The following is a 15,581-nucleotide window of genomic DNA, read 5'->3' as shown; positions in this document are numbered from 1 at the left end:
ATAAAAAGAATCCTGAGGGTACAAAATTACAACCTACAGTTGTCAATCAACCTAGTTCTGCAAACATAGTCATTTCTTTCAACACTCTCACAAAGTTTTAGAATTTTATTTTCACTCTTGTTTACTGACTTCTTAGGTCCAGTCAGAGTTTGGATTGATAACTCCTCGTTTACATATCCCTGCATTGCACAGTAACTTTGGAAACATTCTTAATATTTTTCAATTTAGTAGCATTGTTGCTCAGTTTACCAGGGCCAAGGCAAAGATCTACGATTTGACTTTCTAAGCATCTTACCACAGCTAGTGCTCAGAGACCTGTCTGTCTTTAAAGCACTTTTTTTTTTTTGAGTAAGATGGCATGACCTTTGGCAAATTGTAGTTGAGTAGATGTCACGGCTTAAAAACTTTTCTATTAAAATGGCCACCAACACAGAAGCCCAGCTGAGACTCACAGCCCTGTGGGACTGAGCGACTACAGATTCTTGGACTTTCTGTTCACAGCTAGTCCAGCCATTGTTGGATTAATTGGACTGCAGTTTGTAAGTCATTCCAATAAACTCCCCTCTTTTTTCCCCATTCCTTAAGTTCTGTGACACTAGAGAACCCTAACACACTGTGTCTTTCAGAATTTTGATTAATTCAGTTAATCTGAAACCATGAATATGTGAAGACAAGGGATGAGCCCCAGATAATTTGAGATACTTTTAAATGGTTTTCTGTCCATCCTTGTATAAAAGTTAGACAGGTGAAGTGAAAAAAAAAAAAAAACAAAAACATTGTGACCTAATTTCCCAGTTGTCCAGCTAGGTTCACTGTGCCAATTGTTCTCAAGAGAAAGATACATATCAATATGTTTCACACGGCTTAGGGGCCCTCATCAGTGAAGATACACAGAAGACTTAGTTAAACACTTACCGATTTTGACAGATCTGAAAATGAGAAGAAAGGGATTTGGTAAAGGCTAGTAAGCAAGCTTGGAACAGAAGCTGGGACAACCAGTTCAGATTAGTTCACAATGCTTTTTCTTTGCAATCCATAGCTCCTATGGTAAATGCTGCTTTCCCTGGATTATAGGGAATGCATCTGCTGTGTGCTGAAGGTGCGTGTTGTTTCCTGCTTGGAAGCAGGAAGATACAGGGCAAGTCAAGGTGAGTTTCTTATAGTTGCTGTTTTTGTTTCTTTTTTCTTTTTCTGTTGGTGTATGGGTTTTTTCCCTGCATGTGTAGTTATACCACATGCATGCAGTGATTTTGGAGGCCAGAAGAGGGCATCGCATCAGATGAATGGAACTGGAATTAGAGATGGTTTTCAGTTTATGGGAACTGAACCCTGTTCTTTGGAAAGGCAGTAAGTAAACTTAAACTGCCGTGCCATCTTCAGCCACAACAGCTTTTATTTTTTAAGTGTACAAATGTAGCTCTAAAAAAAAATGTGTCCAAATCTCATATTTGGGGATTGTATAGTCTGGATGGTCTGTCACTATGTAAAGCCAGACTTGAGGATAAAACTCACTTTTTAAAATTTTAATCTTAATTTTTTCCCTAGTAATAAAATCAGAAAGGCTTTGGCTGAGTCCTTAAAGGATTTGTTTGTTCTCTTTCTCGTTTTGGTTCTATAAAAACAACAACAACAACAACCAACCAACCAAACAAACAAACAAAAACAAAAACAAAAAAACCTTGCTAGATGTGACGGAGGCCTGTGATCCCAGTACTCTGTAGACTGAGGCATGAGGATCTGGAATTCCAGTCAAGCCTGGCCTACTTAGTGAGGTGGTTATGAATGGCTGGGACTGAATAGGCCAACCTGAGTAACATAGTGAGGCCATGTTGAAAAAAACAGCCCCACACCCCTGAGATGAACCTTTAATAAGGACCTTAAAGACAGTGACATGGAAAAAAAATGTATTTGCAGACATTTTAATGGACGATTAATTATTCTTTCGCATAAACGCTATAGTCTTGATATTTTAATTGTAGCCGTTTATACACAAAGTAAAATTTAAAAGTTCAGTCTCTAGCAGTTGTAAGGGAAAACATGTAACAATTAAATGGGCAGAGGAAAACAAAGAGAAATAAAAGAAAAACAAAAAAGAATAAAAATGCTACTGGACCTCAATAATGAGAGGTGGGCCCCAAGACCTAGAGGTACATCATCCAGGAGTCTGGAGAGCTCGCAGATAGAGTCAAAGAGCAATGTTTGTTTGTAATTGAGGGGCAGAGGATTTTGGCTTCACTAGACCTAGAAACTGTTTTTCTGGATAAACTGATTTTAGAAACTGCGGGGTGGGAGGTGAGTCAAATTGCTAGTTTTTGAAGTCTCAGGCTACTGGGGCTTATTGTGAGGTATTCTGCTTTCTGCACAGTAGATTCCTAGAACCATGGGCTTGTTTCAGGTCCATGTTTTTTGTTTGTTTGTTTTTTTGTGGGGGGTATTCTTCAGCAGCAATTTACCATTTAGATGCTAGAAAATACCATTTTATAAAACAAAGAAATGCACACTCTATTATCTTTCAAACTCAGGATAAACTTTTCTTTTTTTTTTTCTTTTTGGTTTTTCAAGACAGAGTTTCTCTGTGTAGCTTTGTGCCTTTCCTGGAACTCGCTCTGTAGTCCAGGCTGGCCTTGAACTCACAGAGATTCGCCTGCCTCTGCCTCTCGAGTGCTGGGATTAAAGACCTATGCCACCACTGCCCAGCTAGGCTAAACTCTTCTTTTCCCTTTAAAAACACAAAAGACTTCCCCTCCCTTTGGTTTTTGACACAGATTTGCCCTTTAGCTGGCCTTGAACTCCCAGAGTTCAAGGATCCTTGTCTCTGCTTCCTGAGCACTGAGATTAAAGGGATGGGCAACCCAGCCCAACGACTACTTCTTTCTTGAGATGACACAGCTATTATATTAATTAACTTACCAGAAGTGGTCTCAGTTCCTACATTCTACAGGGTCTAAATGAGAAATGACATTACTCTGTACTAAGGACAAAGTAGAAAAGACATGCTACTAATCCTTAGGAGCCCTGGAAGAGACTCTCAGATGGTAGACTAATTCAAATGATTAGGAGTCCTGAAGTAGGCCTAGGATGTTAAATGCTCATTGGAATTAGTAGGAACCAGTCTTGGCTGCCTAAGCCAAAGAGCCTCCAGTTCTAGCTCTTGAGTGTCTAGACTGTGTCCATGGCCATGGTGGTCTTGTGCTTGGAGTGCTACCTGTAGGTGATAGCGTCACAGATAATGTTCTCCAGGAATACATTCGGCACCCAGAGAGGGGGGTGTCTCCTCATACATGAGGCTGGAGATGGGCTTGACGAAAGCATGGTGGTCTTGTGATATTCTTGGATTTTGTCCTGCAGGACTTTTTGGTGGCATTTGGGCCCATGCCCAGGTCAGATTTAGAGAACAGCAGTTATCTAACTGAACACAAAACGGGCTCCTTCACAGTAAGTTAGAATTTCCCATTTATAGTTACTTTGCAGATCTTACTGAAAACCAAGCACGTGGGCAGAAGTGAGATTGGTGGGATCCAGAAGCAAACACTTTTTGACCCTGAGTCAAACCTTAATGGCCAGAGTTGAAGGAGACAGACTGTGTGGTATGTTCCTGCTCAATTGTTTTAAAAATTAATTTTATATGTATGGGTGTTTTGGTTGCATGCGTGTTCACCAGGTACATGCAGTCTGGGTAGAGGACAGAAGAAGGAGTCAAACTCCCCGCAATGGGGTGTAGACGGCTGTATGTCGTTGTTGGGAATATAACCCCAGGTCTCTGGGCCATCTCTCCAGCCCCTGCTCCGTTTCCTAACTTCAGTCATCCCTCTTTATTGTGTTACAGATTTCTGGTCAGCCCAGCACTGAAACGGTTGTACCCAGGAGGCTAGTATGTATCTTGAACATTTGATTTGCTTAAAGTTTATGGTTAAGTGTATGAAATGTTGTGGTGGTTTGTGTTTGAAATGTATGCCTGAAATGCATGGATCCCTGACTTCTCTTTGAAAAATCATTTGAACACGTTCAATCAAAGTGGCATGGCTACAGTGTAAAAAAAGAACCGAGTCTAGTTGGGTTCTACGGCCTGACTTAGTAAGTACTCTGAAATATGCACAGTATGTCAATTTTGTTGGAAAACAAAGGGTCGATCCTAACCATACATTTGTTTATCAAGACATGAAGAGATGTAGCAGCAAGGACCTTCATTAACATTTGAATTCTTCAAAAATGGAATGTCAGCAAGATGGGCATTATCTGACATTTTGGAGTTCTCAGAGTAACAGACACTGAGGCTTTTCCTTCTGGGAGCACTTTCCTGTGCCTGCACACAGACTCAGTGGCTTCAAAAGGTTTAGCCCAAGTACTGTAATATGAGAAATGGCAGGGATGTGTAGGAAGGGGGAGGAGGCCGCCTGGAAAACTGTGAAGATGTGGACATATGGACACTGACCAGATCTCAATGCTCCCCACTTTGTGGGGGAACATTACAAGTATAGGAGGATTCAGACACTTTGTTACTGTTTTTTTTCTTCTTATATATTTTTTCCTAGTAAAGATGTAAAGTTTGGACAAAACATCTCAAAACAGGGAAATGTGGAGGACTCTGTTGTACAGTATAGTATGGAAAGGGTAAGACCACATTGGTATTGTAGAGGAATATACTTCCTCATTTTTGTCTTTACTATTGATATAATCAAACACTGAATTGCTTTTTAACTATAGTATTTAATTGGGTAGCAATGCAAGATATTTGTGATTAATGGCATGGACAGCACTCCAAAGATGAGAGGTGGCAAGCTGCTTCATCAGGTGGGGGCTTTTGCACCCAAACCTTAGGAGTTTAGTTGAAACCCGTGGAAGCTGCATGGTGGAGGAGGAGAACAGAATCCATCAGGCTGTCCTCTGGTCATCATATCAGCTTTTGGGGGTGGGTACAACACTAAATACATAAACAAAAATGTAACAACAAAACCTGAGAACTTCGAAGATTATTGGTCGGTCATTGTGTTTCACTGCAGGTTAGCAACATTTTATCCTTGTTCAAGAAATTCTACACAACATTTCAGTTTCTGAAATGGTTTGAGGCCTTCAAAGCTTTTACTCCTTTCATTGATGTGATGTAGAAGAAACTCGAAGTGATAGAAATGATGCCTAAAGGATTTATTAATATATTTGCTAATAGATTTGCTTAGGAGAGAGACATTAAGTCACACAAAGTAGAATTTAGCTAAGGGTGCACTACTTCCAAAACACCTCATAGGTTAGTAATATGCTAACCAGGCCTATTAGAGATAAGCAAAAGTTACCATACGATGCTAATGTTTGTTCATCAAGATTCACCTCCAATTAGGTTGCATTCCCATGACAAAAGAAGGCATTTACAACCAGCCATTATGCTCATCCAGCAGCTCTAGGGGGCAGTGCAGAATCAGGACCACCATTAAGACCCGGGCTGCTCCTGTGCTCTTATTCAGGAAAAGCTTAATTCTGCTAGATGGGCAAGAAGAACATGGGTGACACTGCTGTACTTCAGAAATAATTCTGACAATATCTCTGCTCTAAATCTTTCATCTGCCCACGTAGCCAGACTTGCAGTCTCCTGCCTCTGTTTAAATTGTTCAAAGTGTAACCTGAGGCTAGGACCTGAAAGAATTCTAAGGATGACAATATGTGAAATGCATAATTCTAAAGTGTATAAAAGTTAGGAGAATCTTCTATTTATGGCCAGCATTATTAGTCAGAGTTGGCATGTGCCATATATATTAAGGAGGTTTTTTCCCCTTTAATAATCTCTAAGTGTGAAGAGTGATTTGTCACTGGAAAGGCATATTAATATTAAAATTAATTTGAAAGCCAATTAAGTAAATATACTCTTTGATTTATATTTTAAAAGTTATTTAATTATAAGGTCATCTATGAATTTATTGTACAGACCTTGAAATGATGAAGAAATGTATAGTCGAGGCAAAAACAGAAATAAAAAAATTAGAAAGTAGCCCTGAGATGGTTGGTGGTGCACACCTTTAATCTTAGCACTTGGGAGGCAAAGGCAGGCAGATCTCTGAATTTGAGGATAGCCTGGTCTTCAAAATGAGTTCTAGGACAGCCAGGGCTACTCAGAGAAACCCTGTTTCAAAAAAACCAAAAAACCAAAAACCAAAACCAACTAACCAAACACAGTAATTTTTGTATATAAGGGCTATGGGTAAGGTTAAGACACATTCTCATCCTGAGGATGGTTCACAATTCATCTCAAAACTGTTCAGATACTTTCTGTGTTGTTTGAGGATTGGGCAGTCTCTAATTAACGATGGGGACAGTCTTACTCAACAAGAGATGCACATGAGGATCAGGTAGGTAAGGGTGAGGTTCCTCTCTTCTTATACTACCTCAATTTTACCCATTTAAAATAATGAATCAAAGGAATATGCCATTGACTTGATTGAAGTCAAAGACAGGGCTGTGAAGGTTCTGGCCTTTTTATGTTTCTTAGTTTTGGAAATTGAACACTAGTAACCGCCCTGCCCCGTTTCCCCCCATGTTACACTGTCATTGTTTGCATGAGGGAAGGTGGAAAATGCAGTTAGGAAAGTTGATTCTTCATCTGATGGACATCAAGAAAGAGACTCTGGGTACCATGGGGCAGCTGTTAGTTCTGTGGAGAAATATTTGACTCTTGGAATTAAGGTAATTGTGGACTGTGTTTCCTTGTGTGTCACATGAATGCTTAGGGTAAAAGGCTTGCTGATGGTTTTCAAGAATATTCTAGGGACTCTGTTTTATTTATTTGTTAAGGCTCCCACATCTGTGCATTTAGATTTTTCACTTGAAAGATCCTGTTAATGGGGATGGATTTTTTTTCCCATTAAAAAGTACAATTATTTTTGTCCCATAGAATAAAATAATGCAAAGATTGCAATAGAGGCAGGCCACCGGACTAATAATTTCTGATAAATATTTGTCTGTTTAGCCATATTTCAACTGCTCTGCCAATTACACAATTATACTTGACAACCTATGTTCTTTTGAGCTATTTAGAGCTTTCTAGTGATTTCCTCGGTTAGGAAGTACATAGTAGAAACATATCTCTTATGTACTTGGAACTTGCTTAATTGTTTGCATTTTACACCTGGATAACTGTCATAAAGTAAAGGCACAGGTTTGTTTGTTTTTTTTTTTTTTTTTGGTTGTTGTTTTCTTTGACAAAAGGTAGGCCTTTACTGTGCAGGCTACTGAGGCCTACCTGCTGGATTGGAATTCCATTACAAATTGATTTCCTTTGCTTTTCCTAGAGTTTGCCAGTGATAGCTGTTGTAGAGGTTTCAAGGTTTGTGAAGACTGAAGCCCATCAATGTCCACTGCTCCCTTTCATAATCAACACCTAGAAACCATTCCACTCACATCTCTGGTCCTGTCAATATATTTAACCCTCATCTGGGTAAGGTGACTCATGCCTGTATTCCCAGAATAAAGTAGTTTGAACTAGTAGGATTGCTGTGACTTTGAAGCTAATCAGGGCTACAAGGTTAAGTTCCAGGGCAGCCAGTGCTGTAGTGATACTATCAATGAATGATTGAATGGATGAATACATAAATAAAATAGATTTGTACACTGGAGTTGTGCAGATGGCTCAGCAGCTAAGAGCACTTGCTCCTCCCGAGGATCTGAGTTGGAATCCAGTACCCAAGTCTGCCTGGCAGTTCAAATACGTGTGGCACGCACATGCTTTCACATAAATAGAAATAAAATAAAACGAGTATTAAAGAAGCAGCAGCACCTGGACAGTACTTTGCCATTTCAGACCACAATTTTGAATCCTTACAATTTTTAGTCTCAGTCTATGAACTGACCAACTTTCAGGGGTAATGAAATAGAATTATTCGACTGACTGAACAATTAAAACAAAATTATAAGTCCACTTTTGCTTCAATTAATACTGGCTTTGAGTCCTTTTTTCCTTTAGACTGATAAAAACCCCAAACCGTCCATTGGCCTTGTGTAGTAGGCCATGCCTTTAAATCCAGCTATAGGGAGGTGGAGGCAGGAGGATCTCTGGGAGGTCGAAGCCAACACAATCTAATTAGTAAGTACTAGGACAGCCAGAGCTGCATAGTAAGAGGCTGTCTTGAAAACAGAAGACTAACAACAAGAAAACCCCCCAAACAAACCCTCTAATAAGCTGTTGGCAGGGCTTTCCTCTTTGTTCTTTATTTTTGGCTTAATTACCCTAACTCTGTCAGGACGTCATGAGCATACCACATACCTTAAGTATCACCTTGGCAAAAATCCTAAGTCCAAAGTGTCCTACGGACGCCTTCATAACCCTCGAAGAACCGCATCTCATGGTCCTTTGGGTCATATGTGCACACAGCACATAAGACAGACAATTCTGTTTTGGAGGGTAATCTGACTAACTTGTGAGGAAACCACACCTCCACTGGGGAAGGTAGAAGACATTTTAGAAAAGTGCAACTCCCTTACTAGTGAGAATCAAATCCTTAGGATACTAAGTTAACACCAGAAATGAATACAACAACAGCAAACTTGCCCAAGACTCGCTTGTAGCATCTCAGCACTTCTACTGAAAAAAGTGGGTGGCTCTGAAAAGAGCCTTTGGATTTAAAAAAAAAAAAAAAAAAGCTGTGCTCACTGCTCTTATTTTCCCTTGGCCTTGTGGTGGCTCTCGGTCTTCTTGGGCAGCAGCACCGCCTGGATGTTGGGCAGGACGCCGCCCTGCGCGATGGTCACGCGGCCCAGCAGCTTGTTGAGCTCCTCGTCGTTGCGGATGGCCAGCTGCAGGTGGCGCGGGATGATGCGCGTCTTCTTGTTGTCGCGGGCCGCGTTGCCAGCCAGCTCCAGGATCTCGGCCGTCAGGTACTCCAGCACGGCCGCCAGGTAGACCGGGGCGCCGGCGCCCACCCGCTCCGAGTAGTTGCCCTTGCGGAGGAGCCGGTGCACGCGGCCCACGGGGAACTGCAGGCCGGCGCGGGACGAGCGGGTCTTGGCCTTGGCGCGAGCCTTGCCGCCCTGCTTGCCGCGTCCAGACATGTTTAGGAGAATTGAAAAGGCAATGTGAAGTTATTTGCCAGAAATGTGCAAGTTATACTTGCAGGGTAGATTGTAATTTGCGGTTGTCATTGGCTAAAGTAATCTAGAAGACTCAGCCAATAAGAAGTCAGAATCAGAGGTCCTATTTTGCATAGTGGATCCTTCCCTTACAATTTACCCAATGAAAACCTGTCAAATTTCGTACCATATTTGCATGGAAGCCCTATAAATAAATGGGGCAATTGCACAACTTCTTACATCTGTCCTTTAGGTGACAAGCATTTGTGAAACATGCCTGAGCCCGCGAAGTCCGCCCCTGCCCCGAAGAAGGGCTCCAAGAAGGCCGTGACCAAGGCCCAGAAGAAGGACGGCAAGAAGCGCAAGCGCAGCCGCAAGGAGAGCTACTCGGTGTACGTGTACAAGGTGCTGAAGCAGGTGCACCCCGACACGGGCATCTCGTCCAAGGCCATGGGCATCATGAACTCGTTCGTCAACGACATCTTCGAGCGCATCGCGGGCGAGGCGTCGCGCCTGGCGCATTACAACAAGCGCTCGACCATCACGTCCCGGGAGATCCAGACGGCCGTGCGCCTGCTGCTGCCCGGGGAGCTGGCCAAGCACGCCGTGTCCGAGGGCACCAAGGCCGTCACCAAGTACACCAGCTCCAAGTGAGCGGCGGACCTCACCGAAACCCAAAGGCTCTTTTCAGAGCCACCCACTCTATCAAAACAGGGTTGTAATTGGTGTCTTTGTGTGGCACTTAATTTGGCCTTAAGTAAATGAAGTGACGCATTTGCCCAAATTCAAGGCTGAGGACATTTAAGTTTCCCTTAGGTTTTTAGACATTCACTTAATGTTTCTCAGTTTCTGTTTTGTGAATTTACTGTAAACCGCAGCCAGGAACCTTTTGAGTTTGTACCTGAAATTCTACAGTGTGTGGACAGTTGCTAGCGTTCTGGGAGTTGGCATTTACAGGGGTTAAAGAATTTAGGATCCTAGTGTAAAATTATCACTTAAACATTACAGCAAATTGAGCCGTTCAATTAAATGCAACCACAGCTTTTTAAACAATTTTTATTGTGTCCAGAAACTTTGGGCCTTTTACATACAGGGTTGGGCATTGATGGTGGCTGGAACTCAGGAGTTGAAAGTACCTGTAACCACTTAGCTGTGCTGAAACGGAACATGCTGACACTCGACTCCTAAAACTTCCGAAGTAATCTCTAGAAACTGGTAAAGGCTTTGTCTGGGAAAGGATTCAGCAGTGTCCCGAGCTTTGGACTAGGGCAGGAAGAAGCAGAGCCAGATGGGGCAAAAGACTTACTGAAAAAAATAAGGTTTTTTCCACTGGCTTTGAGATGAGGAAATAACTTCTCAAAGTGAGAAACTCATTGAAAATATTGCAAAATGTATTTTGAATCTATGATATTGGACCTGACTCCTTGTTTATTTATTGTTTGGAAATGAAAGCCAGGCTCTTGAGTATGTTAGGCAAATGCTTCAAGAACTTTTAGAATCCCTGGAAGTGGTGTCTCAATCCTTTGAACCCAGTGACAGGATGATTCTTTAAATCCTGGAGGCAGAGACAGGCAGATCTCTGATTTGAGACCAGCCTGGTCTACAGAGCAAGTTCCAGGATAGCCCAGGCTACACAGAGGCACCCACCTTCTCAAAGAGGGAGCTGTGGTCATTCAACTCTAGAATTTCTGGTCTATACTCCCAGACCAAGTCCATTATTAGCTTTGGGAAGTAGACTTTCCTGAAACTTAATGCCAGTAAGGCATTACCATGCCAGACAAATATCTGGAGTTTGTTGCTGGACATGGTGCACATTAAACACGCAGGCCGTAAAGGGCTGAAGCCATTCGACTGAATTCTCGGATGCTGATGTTTACTGTAGAATTAAACATTCTAAAAATCAGGAACATGTACTTACATAAAACTGCCATTTTGCTTCTTTGCCTAAGATGAGTTGAATTCAAGCATTACAACCGCTCTATGACAACATGGGTGGCTCTGAAAAGAGCCTTTGGGTTTCGGCGAGGTCCGCCGCTCACTTGGAGCTGGTGTACTTGGTGACGGCCTTGGTGCCCTCGGACACGGCGTGCTTGGCCAGCTCCCCGGGCAGCAGCAGGCGCACGGCCGTCTGGATCTCCCGGGACGTGATGGTCGAGCGCTTGTTGTAATGCGCCAGGCGCGACGCCTCGCCCGCGATGCGCTCGAAGATGTCGTTGACGAACGAGTTCATGATGCCCATGGCCTTGGACGAGATGCCCGTGTCGGGGTGCACCTGCTTCAGCACCTTGTACACGTACACCGAGTAGCTCTCCTTGCGGCTACGCTTGCGCTTCTTGCCGTCCTTCTTCTGGGCCTTGGTCACGGCCTTCTTGGAGCCCTTCTTCGGGGCGGGGGCGGACTTCGCCGGCTCAGGCATATTAACAACTAAAATGGGAAAAGGAGAAACAGAAAATACCGTCTGTCAGTGTTCTAGTGGCTGGGCTTTTATAGACCTTCTATGCAAATAAGCGATTCAAGAATAGTCAGCTATGATTTGAAAACCAGTTAGTGACACCATTATGCAAATTAGATCTTATTATGTGTCTTCTCGTATTGGCTGGAGCGATAAAGATAATTTTAGCCAATCAAACTTCACGTTTTTCACTTCCATCTCCCTTTATAAGTACCTTCTCATTGCAATTCAGGAATGAATTTTGCGAAGCCTTTTTAGTTCTTTTCTATTCCTCCTGATCTGTTTTGCAATGTCTGGACGCGGCAAGCAGGGCGGCAAGGCTCGCGCCAAGGCCAAGACCCGCTCGTCCCGCGCCGGCCTGCAGTTCCCCGTGGGCCGCGTGCACCGGCTCCTCCGCAAGGGCAACTACTCGGAGCGGGTGGGCGCCGGCGCCCCGGTCTACCTGGCGGCAGTGCTGGAGTACCTGACGGCCGAGATCCTGGAGCTGGCTGGCAACGCGGCCCGCGACAACAAGAAGACGCGCATCATCCCGCGCCACCTGCAGCTGGCCATCCGCAACGACGAGGAGCTCAACAAGCTGCTGGGCCGCGTGACCATCGCGCAGGGCGGCGTCCTGCCCAACATCCAGGCGGTGCTGCTGCCCAAGAAGACCGAGAGCCACCACAAGGCCAAGGGAAAATAAGAGCAGCTTTTCATCACACTGATTTTTACTGTAACAACAAAGGCTCTTTTCAGAGCCACCACTTTCTCTTGAAAAGAGCTTTCTGCTGGCTTTACTAGTCACTACAATATAGCGTTCCAGTTGCACTGTCCACATTAAGGCGCCTCTTCCAGTTGAAGAATTTTAACTTGTGTAGTACATGTAATGAGATCTCAACAAGTTGCATGTAAATGTTAACATTCTGATAAAGCTTACTTCCTTAAAAGTGTTTTGAAACTTTTGAAGCTCTTCCTGGGCGCTTTTCATACTGAAGATTCCCCAAGGTGCCTATCTGTCCTTATGAGTACTCCTGCTAGTAGTTTATACTGATTTTTTTGCAATGTGCACTGCAACTAGACGTTAAACAGCAGTCTTTCCGTTAGAGTATGCGTTTTTCTTCCCCCCAGCTATTTTTTTTGGGGGGGGGGGATTCCTTCTACTTTTGTTTCTGGGAAAAGTGCTCATTTATCCAAGTTAAAATCAGGCTTGAAAGTAGGGAATCACTGTTAATGCTCATTAGGTTCATAAGAAAGCCTCATTCATGACAAAGTCCCCCTGAACATTTAAGTAAGGTATTTTCATATTTACCTTTTGCTTCTACGTTTCCATAGGGGGAAAAAAAATAATCACTTGACCAATTGCCTATAGCTGGTGCCTTTCAAAACATTAAGTTTCTGGCCCCCAATTTTAAAAACGTTAGCAAGCATACAGCCCGTGTCCTTCCAATAAGTAATAATGATTTTGTAGGAAACTGGATAGTACATTCTTTGGCGAAAGCTGTAAGGACCTAAAAGTGGAAAGCCAGAGCAAGGGAAAATATTTAAATGAATGGGGCGGGTCAGGGAGAGTGATAGGAGCAGAGCTACCAATACGGTCCCAGTCTAATGTTCCTTTGTGGTCCAATGAGAACGGGGCTCGCTCGCTTTATATATATGTACTCGGGCCCCATTCCGTCAGGCTTCTGTTTGCCTGAGATTTCTCTTAGTCTCTTCTTACTATGGCTCGCACCAAGCAGACGGCCCGCAAGTCCACCGGCGGCAAGGCCCCGCGCAAGCAGCTGGCCACCAAGGCCGCCCGCAAGAGCGCCCCGGCCACCGGCGGCGTGAAGAAGCCGCACCGCTACCGGCCCGGCACCGTGGCGCTGCGCGAGATCCGGCGCTACCAGAAGTCCACCGAGCTGCTGATCCGCAAGCTGCCGTTCCAGCGCCTGGTGCGCGAGATCGCGCAGGACTTCAAGACCGACCTGCGCTTCCAGAGCTCGGCCGTGATGGCGCTGCAGGAGGCCTGCGAGGCCTACCTGGTGGGTCTGTTCGAGGACACCAACCTGTGCGCCATCCACGCCAAGCGGGTCACCATCATGCCGAAGGACATCCAGCTGGCCCGCCGCATCCGCGGGGAGAGGGCGTAAAGGCTAGTGAGTGCAGCGCTGAACCCAAAGGCTCTTTTCAGAGCCACCCACATTTTCCCTAAAAGAGTGCATACTGCTGACACCCCCAGTCTCCACTCTAAGCCCTCCATTAGCTGCTACTGACCTATGGTCGTCTCGGCACTCTATTAGGTCTGTAAAGGGATTTTATACATCCAAATCTCTGTCCTCTGCATATTAGCATTTGGAGTTGCTGTTCTTATTCTCTATTGGTTTACTTTTACTCAGGTAGCCACACCTGTGTGCTTCCATTCCTTGACTGTTAACTGGGCCTTTGACGTTTCGTGGAGGCTTTGGAGCCAAGTCGTTAGAACTCTGCCCTTATGAATCATTTTTACTCCAAGTTGATTCACCTGTCCGAGCTCTTATCTGCCAGCTCTGCTGCCTTTTTGAGCATGGCTAATCCAGGCCACAATTTTCTTTGAAATACGCAGTGCCCCTGGAGAGACGCTTAAGCTGGGAGGACTTGGAGGCCTTCCTTGTCTTGAGTGATAACTTACTGAGCTGCCAGGGTGCAACCAGCCAGAATTAAGGGCAGTGCTTTCAGATAGGTCCCCAGCTCACGGTGGCTGCACTCATGTACACTTTTAGAACTCTGAAATGGGTTATAACTCAGGCTAATAACTCAGTCATTCCTGTGAGGCAGGGCAATTGGAAGCTGGAGACCAACCTGGGCTATAAAATGAATTCTAGACTTCGCCTGTGCTAGTTTCCTTGTCTCAAAAGGGAAAGAAAGAAAAAGATAAGAGATGGCTTGTTAAGAGCACATTCTGCTCTTGCAAAGGACTCTTGTTTGCTTCCATGTCAGGTGAAAATTTGCCTGTAGTTCCAACTCCTGAAGGAACCTATGCATCTTTTGTCCTGTGGCACCTGCCCTCTGGTGCACACACCCACACACAGACACATAAGTAGACATAATTTCAAATTAAAGCAGAATTCAGAGGAGGTATGAAAATCCCGAGGAAGACCACTGATTTTTACTCTGGATTGCTGCAGTTTTGAGAGCTTCATGTTTGATTTCTCCAGTGTTAAAAAGTCCCAAGCCATTGTGCTGGATATTGTTTGGTCAACTTGACCCAAACAAAGGGTCACTCAGGGAGAAGAAAGCTCATCCCAAGGAATATCTTCATCAGAAAGGCCTGTAGGCAAGTCTACCACATTTTCCCCATTAATGATGTGGGACAGCATAGCTCACTGTTGGTGGTGCCACCCCTGGGCACATGGTCATGGGCTCAGGCTGAGCAAGCCAGTAAGCAGCTTTCCTCCATGGTCTCTGATTCTGTTTCTGTCTCCAGATTCTTGTCTTGAATTCTGTCCCTGATTTCTCTCAATGATGGACTGTGATGGGGAAATGTGAGTCAAATAAACCCTTTCCTCCACAAACTGGTTTTGGTCGTTGTTTTATCAAACAATACGAAGCAAACTAATACAGTTTTATCAAAGTCCTGGAGTCTTCCACAGAGTCAAGAGGCAACTTATTGCTTAAAAAAATTTCTGCTTGTTTATTTAGTTGTGGGCTCTCCAGTCAATCACACATTCTAGGGTTTTCAGACCCCAAACCACCCCATCCCACTTCTTATCCATGCCTCCTTCGCTGTCTAGTTAGATACAGGTGGGCATTCTGTGGCTATCAGCCAGTCATGTTACATTAAGCTACAGTGAGACCAGGCACCCTTCCTCCACTATGGTTGGATGAAGCAATCTGGAAGGAGGCATGGGTCTTGCTTTGTGTTTTAAAAAGTAAGCTTTTCCATTAATACCCCACAATCATTACAGTAACAGATACCCATTACTTCTTTCTGATATGAAAATTCTATTGGACCAGAATAATCATTTCGTTGGTCTTTTGTTAACTGTTTGTAGGTTGGGTTTATTTTGGGGTTTCCAGTGATCAAAGTCTTTTTTTTTTTTTTTTTTTTTTTTTTGTAGGAAAACTAGAAATACAATGAACAGTT

General features: G+C 43.9%; 6 protein-coding genes across 6 annotated transcripts in view; 4 read left to right on the top strand and 2 right to left on the bottom strand.

Annotated features, from left to right (window-relative positions):
• The window catches only part of LOC128103123 (uncharacterized), a 47,341-nt gene that overhangs the window by 26,643 nt on the left and 5,117 nt on the right, over positions 1-15,581 (top strand). Inside the window, exon 5 of the mRNA XM_052727204.1 lies at positions 229-243. Coding sequence (XP_052583164.1) covers positions 229-243 — 15 coding nt within the window. The remainder of the gene's footprint in view (positions 1-228; positions 244-15,581) is intronic.
• LOC128103102 (histone H2A type 1-B) lies at positions 4,723-9,050 on the bottom strand. Its single transcript, XM_052727184.1, has 2 exons — positions 8,633-9,050; positions 4,723-4,921 (listed from the first exon to the last, which is right to left on the bottom strand). The coding sequence occupies exon 1, from the start codon at positions 9,028-9,030 to the stop codon at positions 8,638-8,640; it is 393 nt and encodes a 130-aa protein (XP_052583144.1). The 5' UTR covers positions 9,031-9,050; the 3' UTR covers positions 4,723-4,921; positions 8,633-8,637.
• LOC128103112 (histone H2B type 1-C/E/F/G/I) lies at positions 9,321-9,742 on the top strand. The gene has a single exon (XM_052727194.1). It carries the CDS (start codon positions 9,322-9,324, stop codon positions 9,700-9,702), a length of 381 nt encoding a protein of 126 aa, XP_052583154.1. The 5' UTR covers position 9,321; the 3' UTR covers positions 9,703-9,742.
• On the bottom strand, positions 10,985-11,476 carry LOC128103114 (histone H2B type 1-C/E/F/G/I). The gene has a single exon (XM_052727197.1). It carries the CDS (start codon positions 11,462-11,464, stop codon positions 11,084-11,086), a length of 381 nt encoding a protein of 126 aa, XP_052583157.1. The 5' UTR covers positions 11,465-11,476; the 3' UTR covers positions 10,985-11,083.
• LOC128103106 (histone H2A type 1-B) lies at positions 11,757-12,319 on the top strand. The gene has a single exon (XM_052727189.1). The coding sequence runs from the start codon at positions 11,790-11,792 to the stop codon at positions 12,180-12,182; it is 393 nt and encodes a 130-aa protein (XP_052583149.1). The 5' UTR covers positions 11,757-11,789; the 3' UTR covers positions 12,183-12,319.
• Positions 13,191-14,914, top strand: LOC128103098 (histone H3.1). Its single transcript, XM_052727181.1, has one exon. The coding sequence runs from the start codon at positions 13,198-13,200 to the stop codon at positions 13,606-13,608; it is 411 nt and encodes a 136-aa protein (XP_052583141.1). The 5' UTR covers positions 13,191-13,197; the 3' UTR covers positions 13,609-14,914.

This window comes from Peromyscus californicus, unplaced genomic scaffold (assembly GCF_007827085.1).
Source record: "Peromyscus californicus insignis strain IS unplaced genomic scaffold, ASM782708v3 Scaffold_8__1_contigs__length_139910024, whole genome shotgun sequence".
Lineage (NCBI taxonomy): Eukaryota > Metazoa > Chordata > Mammalia > Rodentia > Cricetidae > Peromyscus > Peromyscus californicus.
This window is presented reverse-complemented; position numbering and strand designations above follow the sequence as displayed.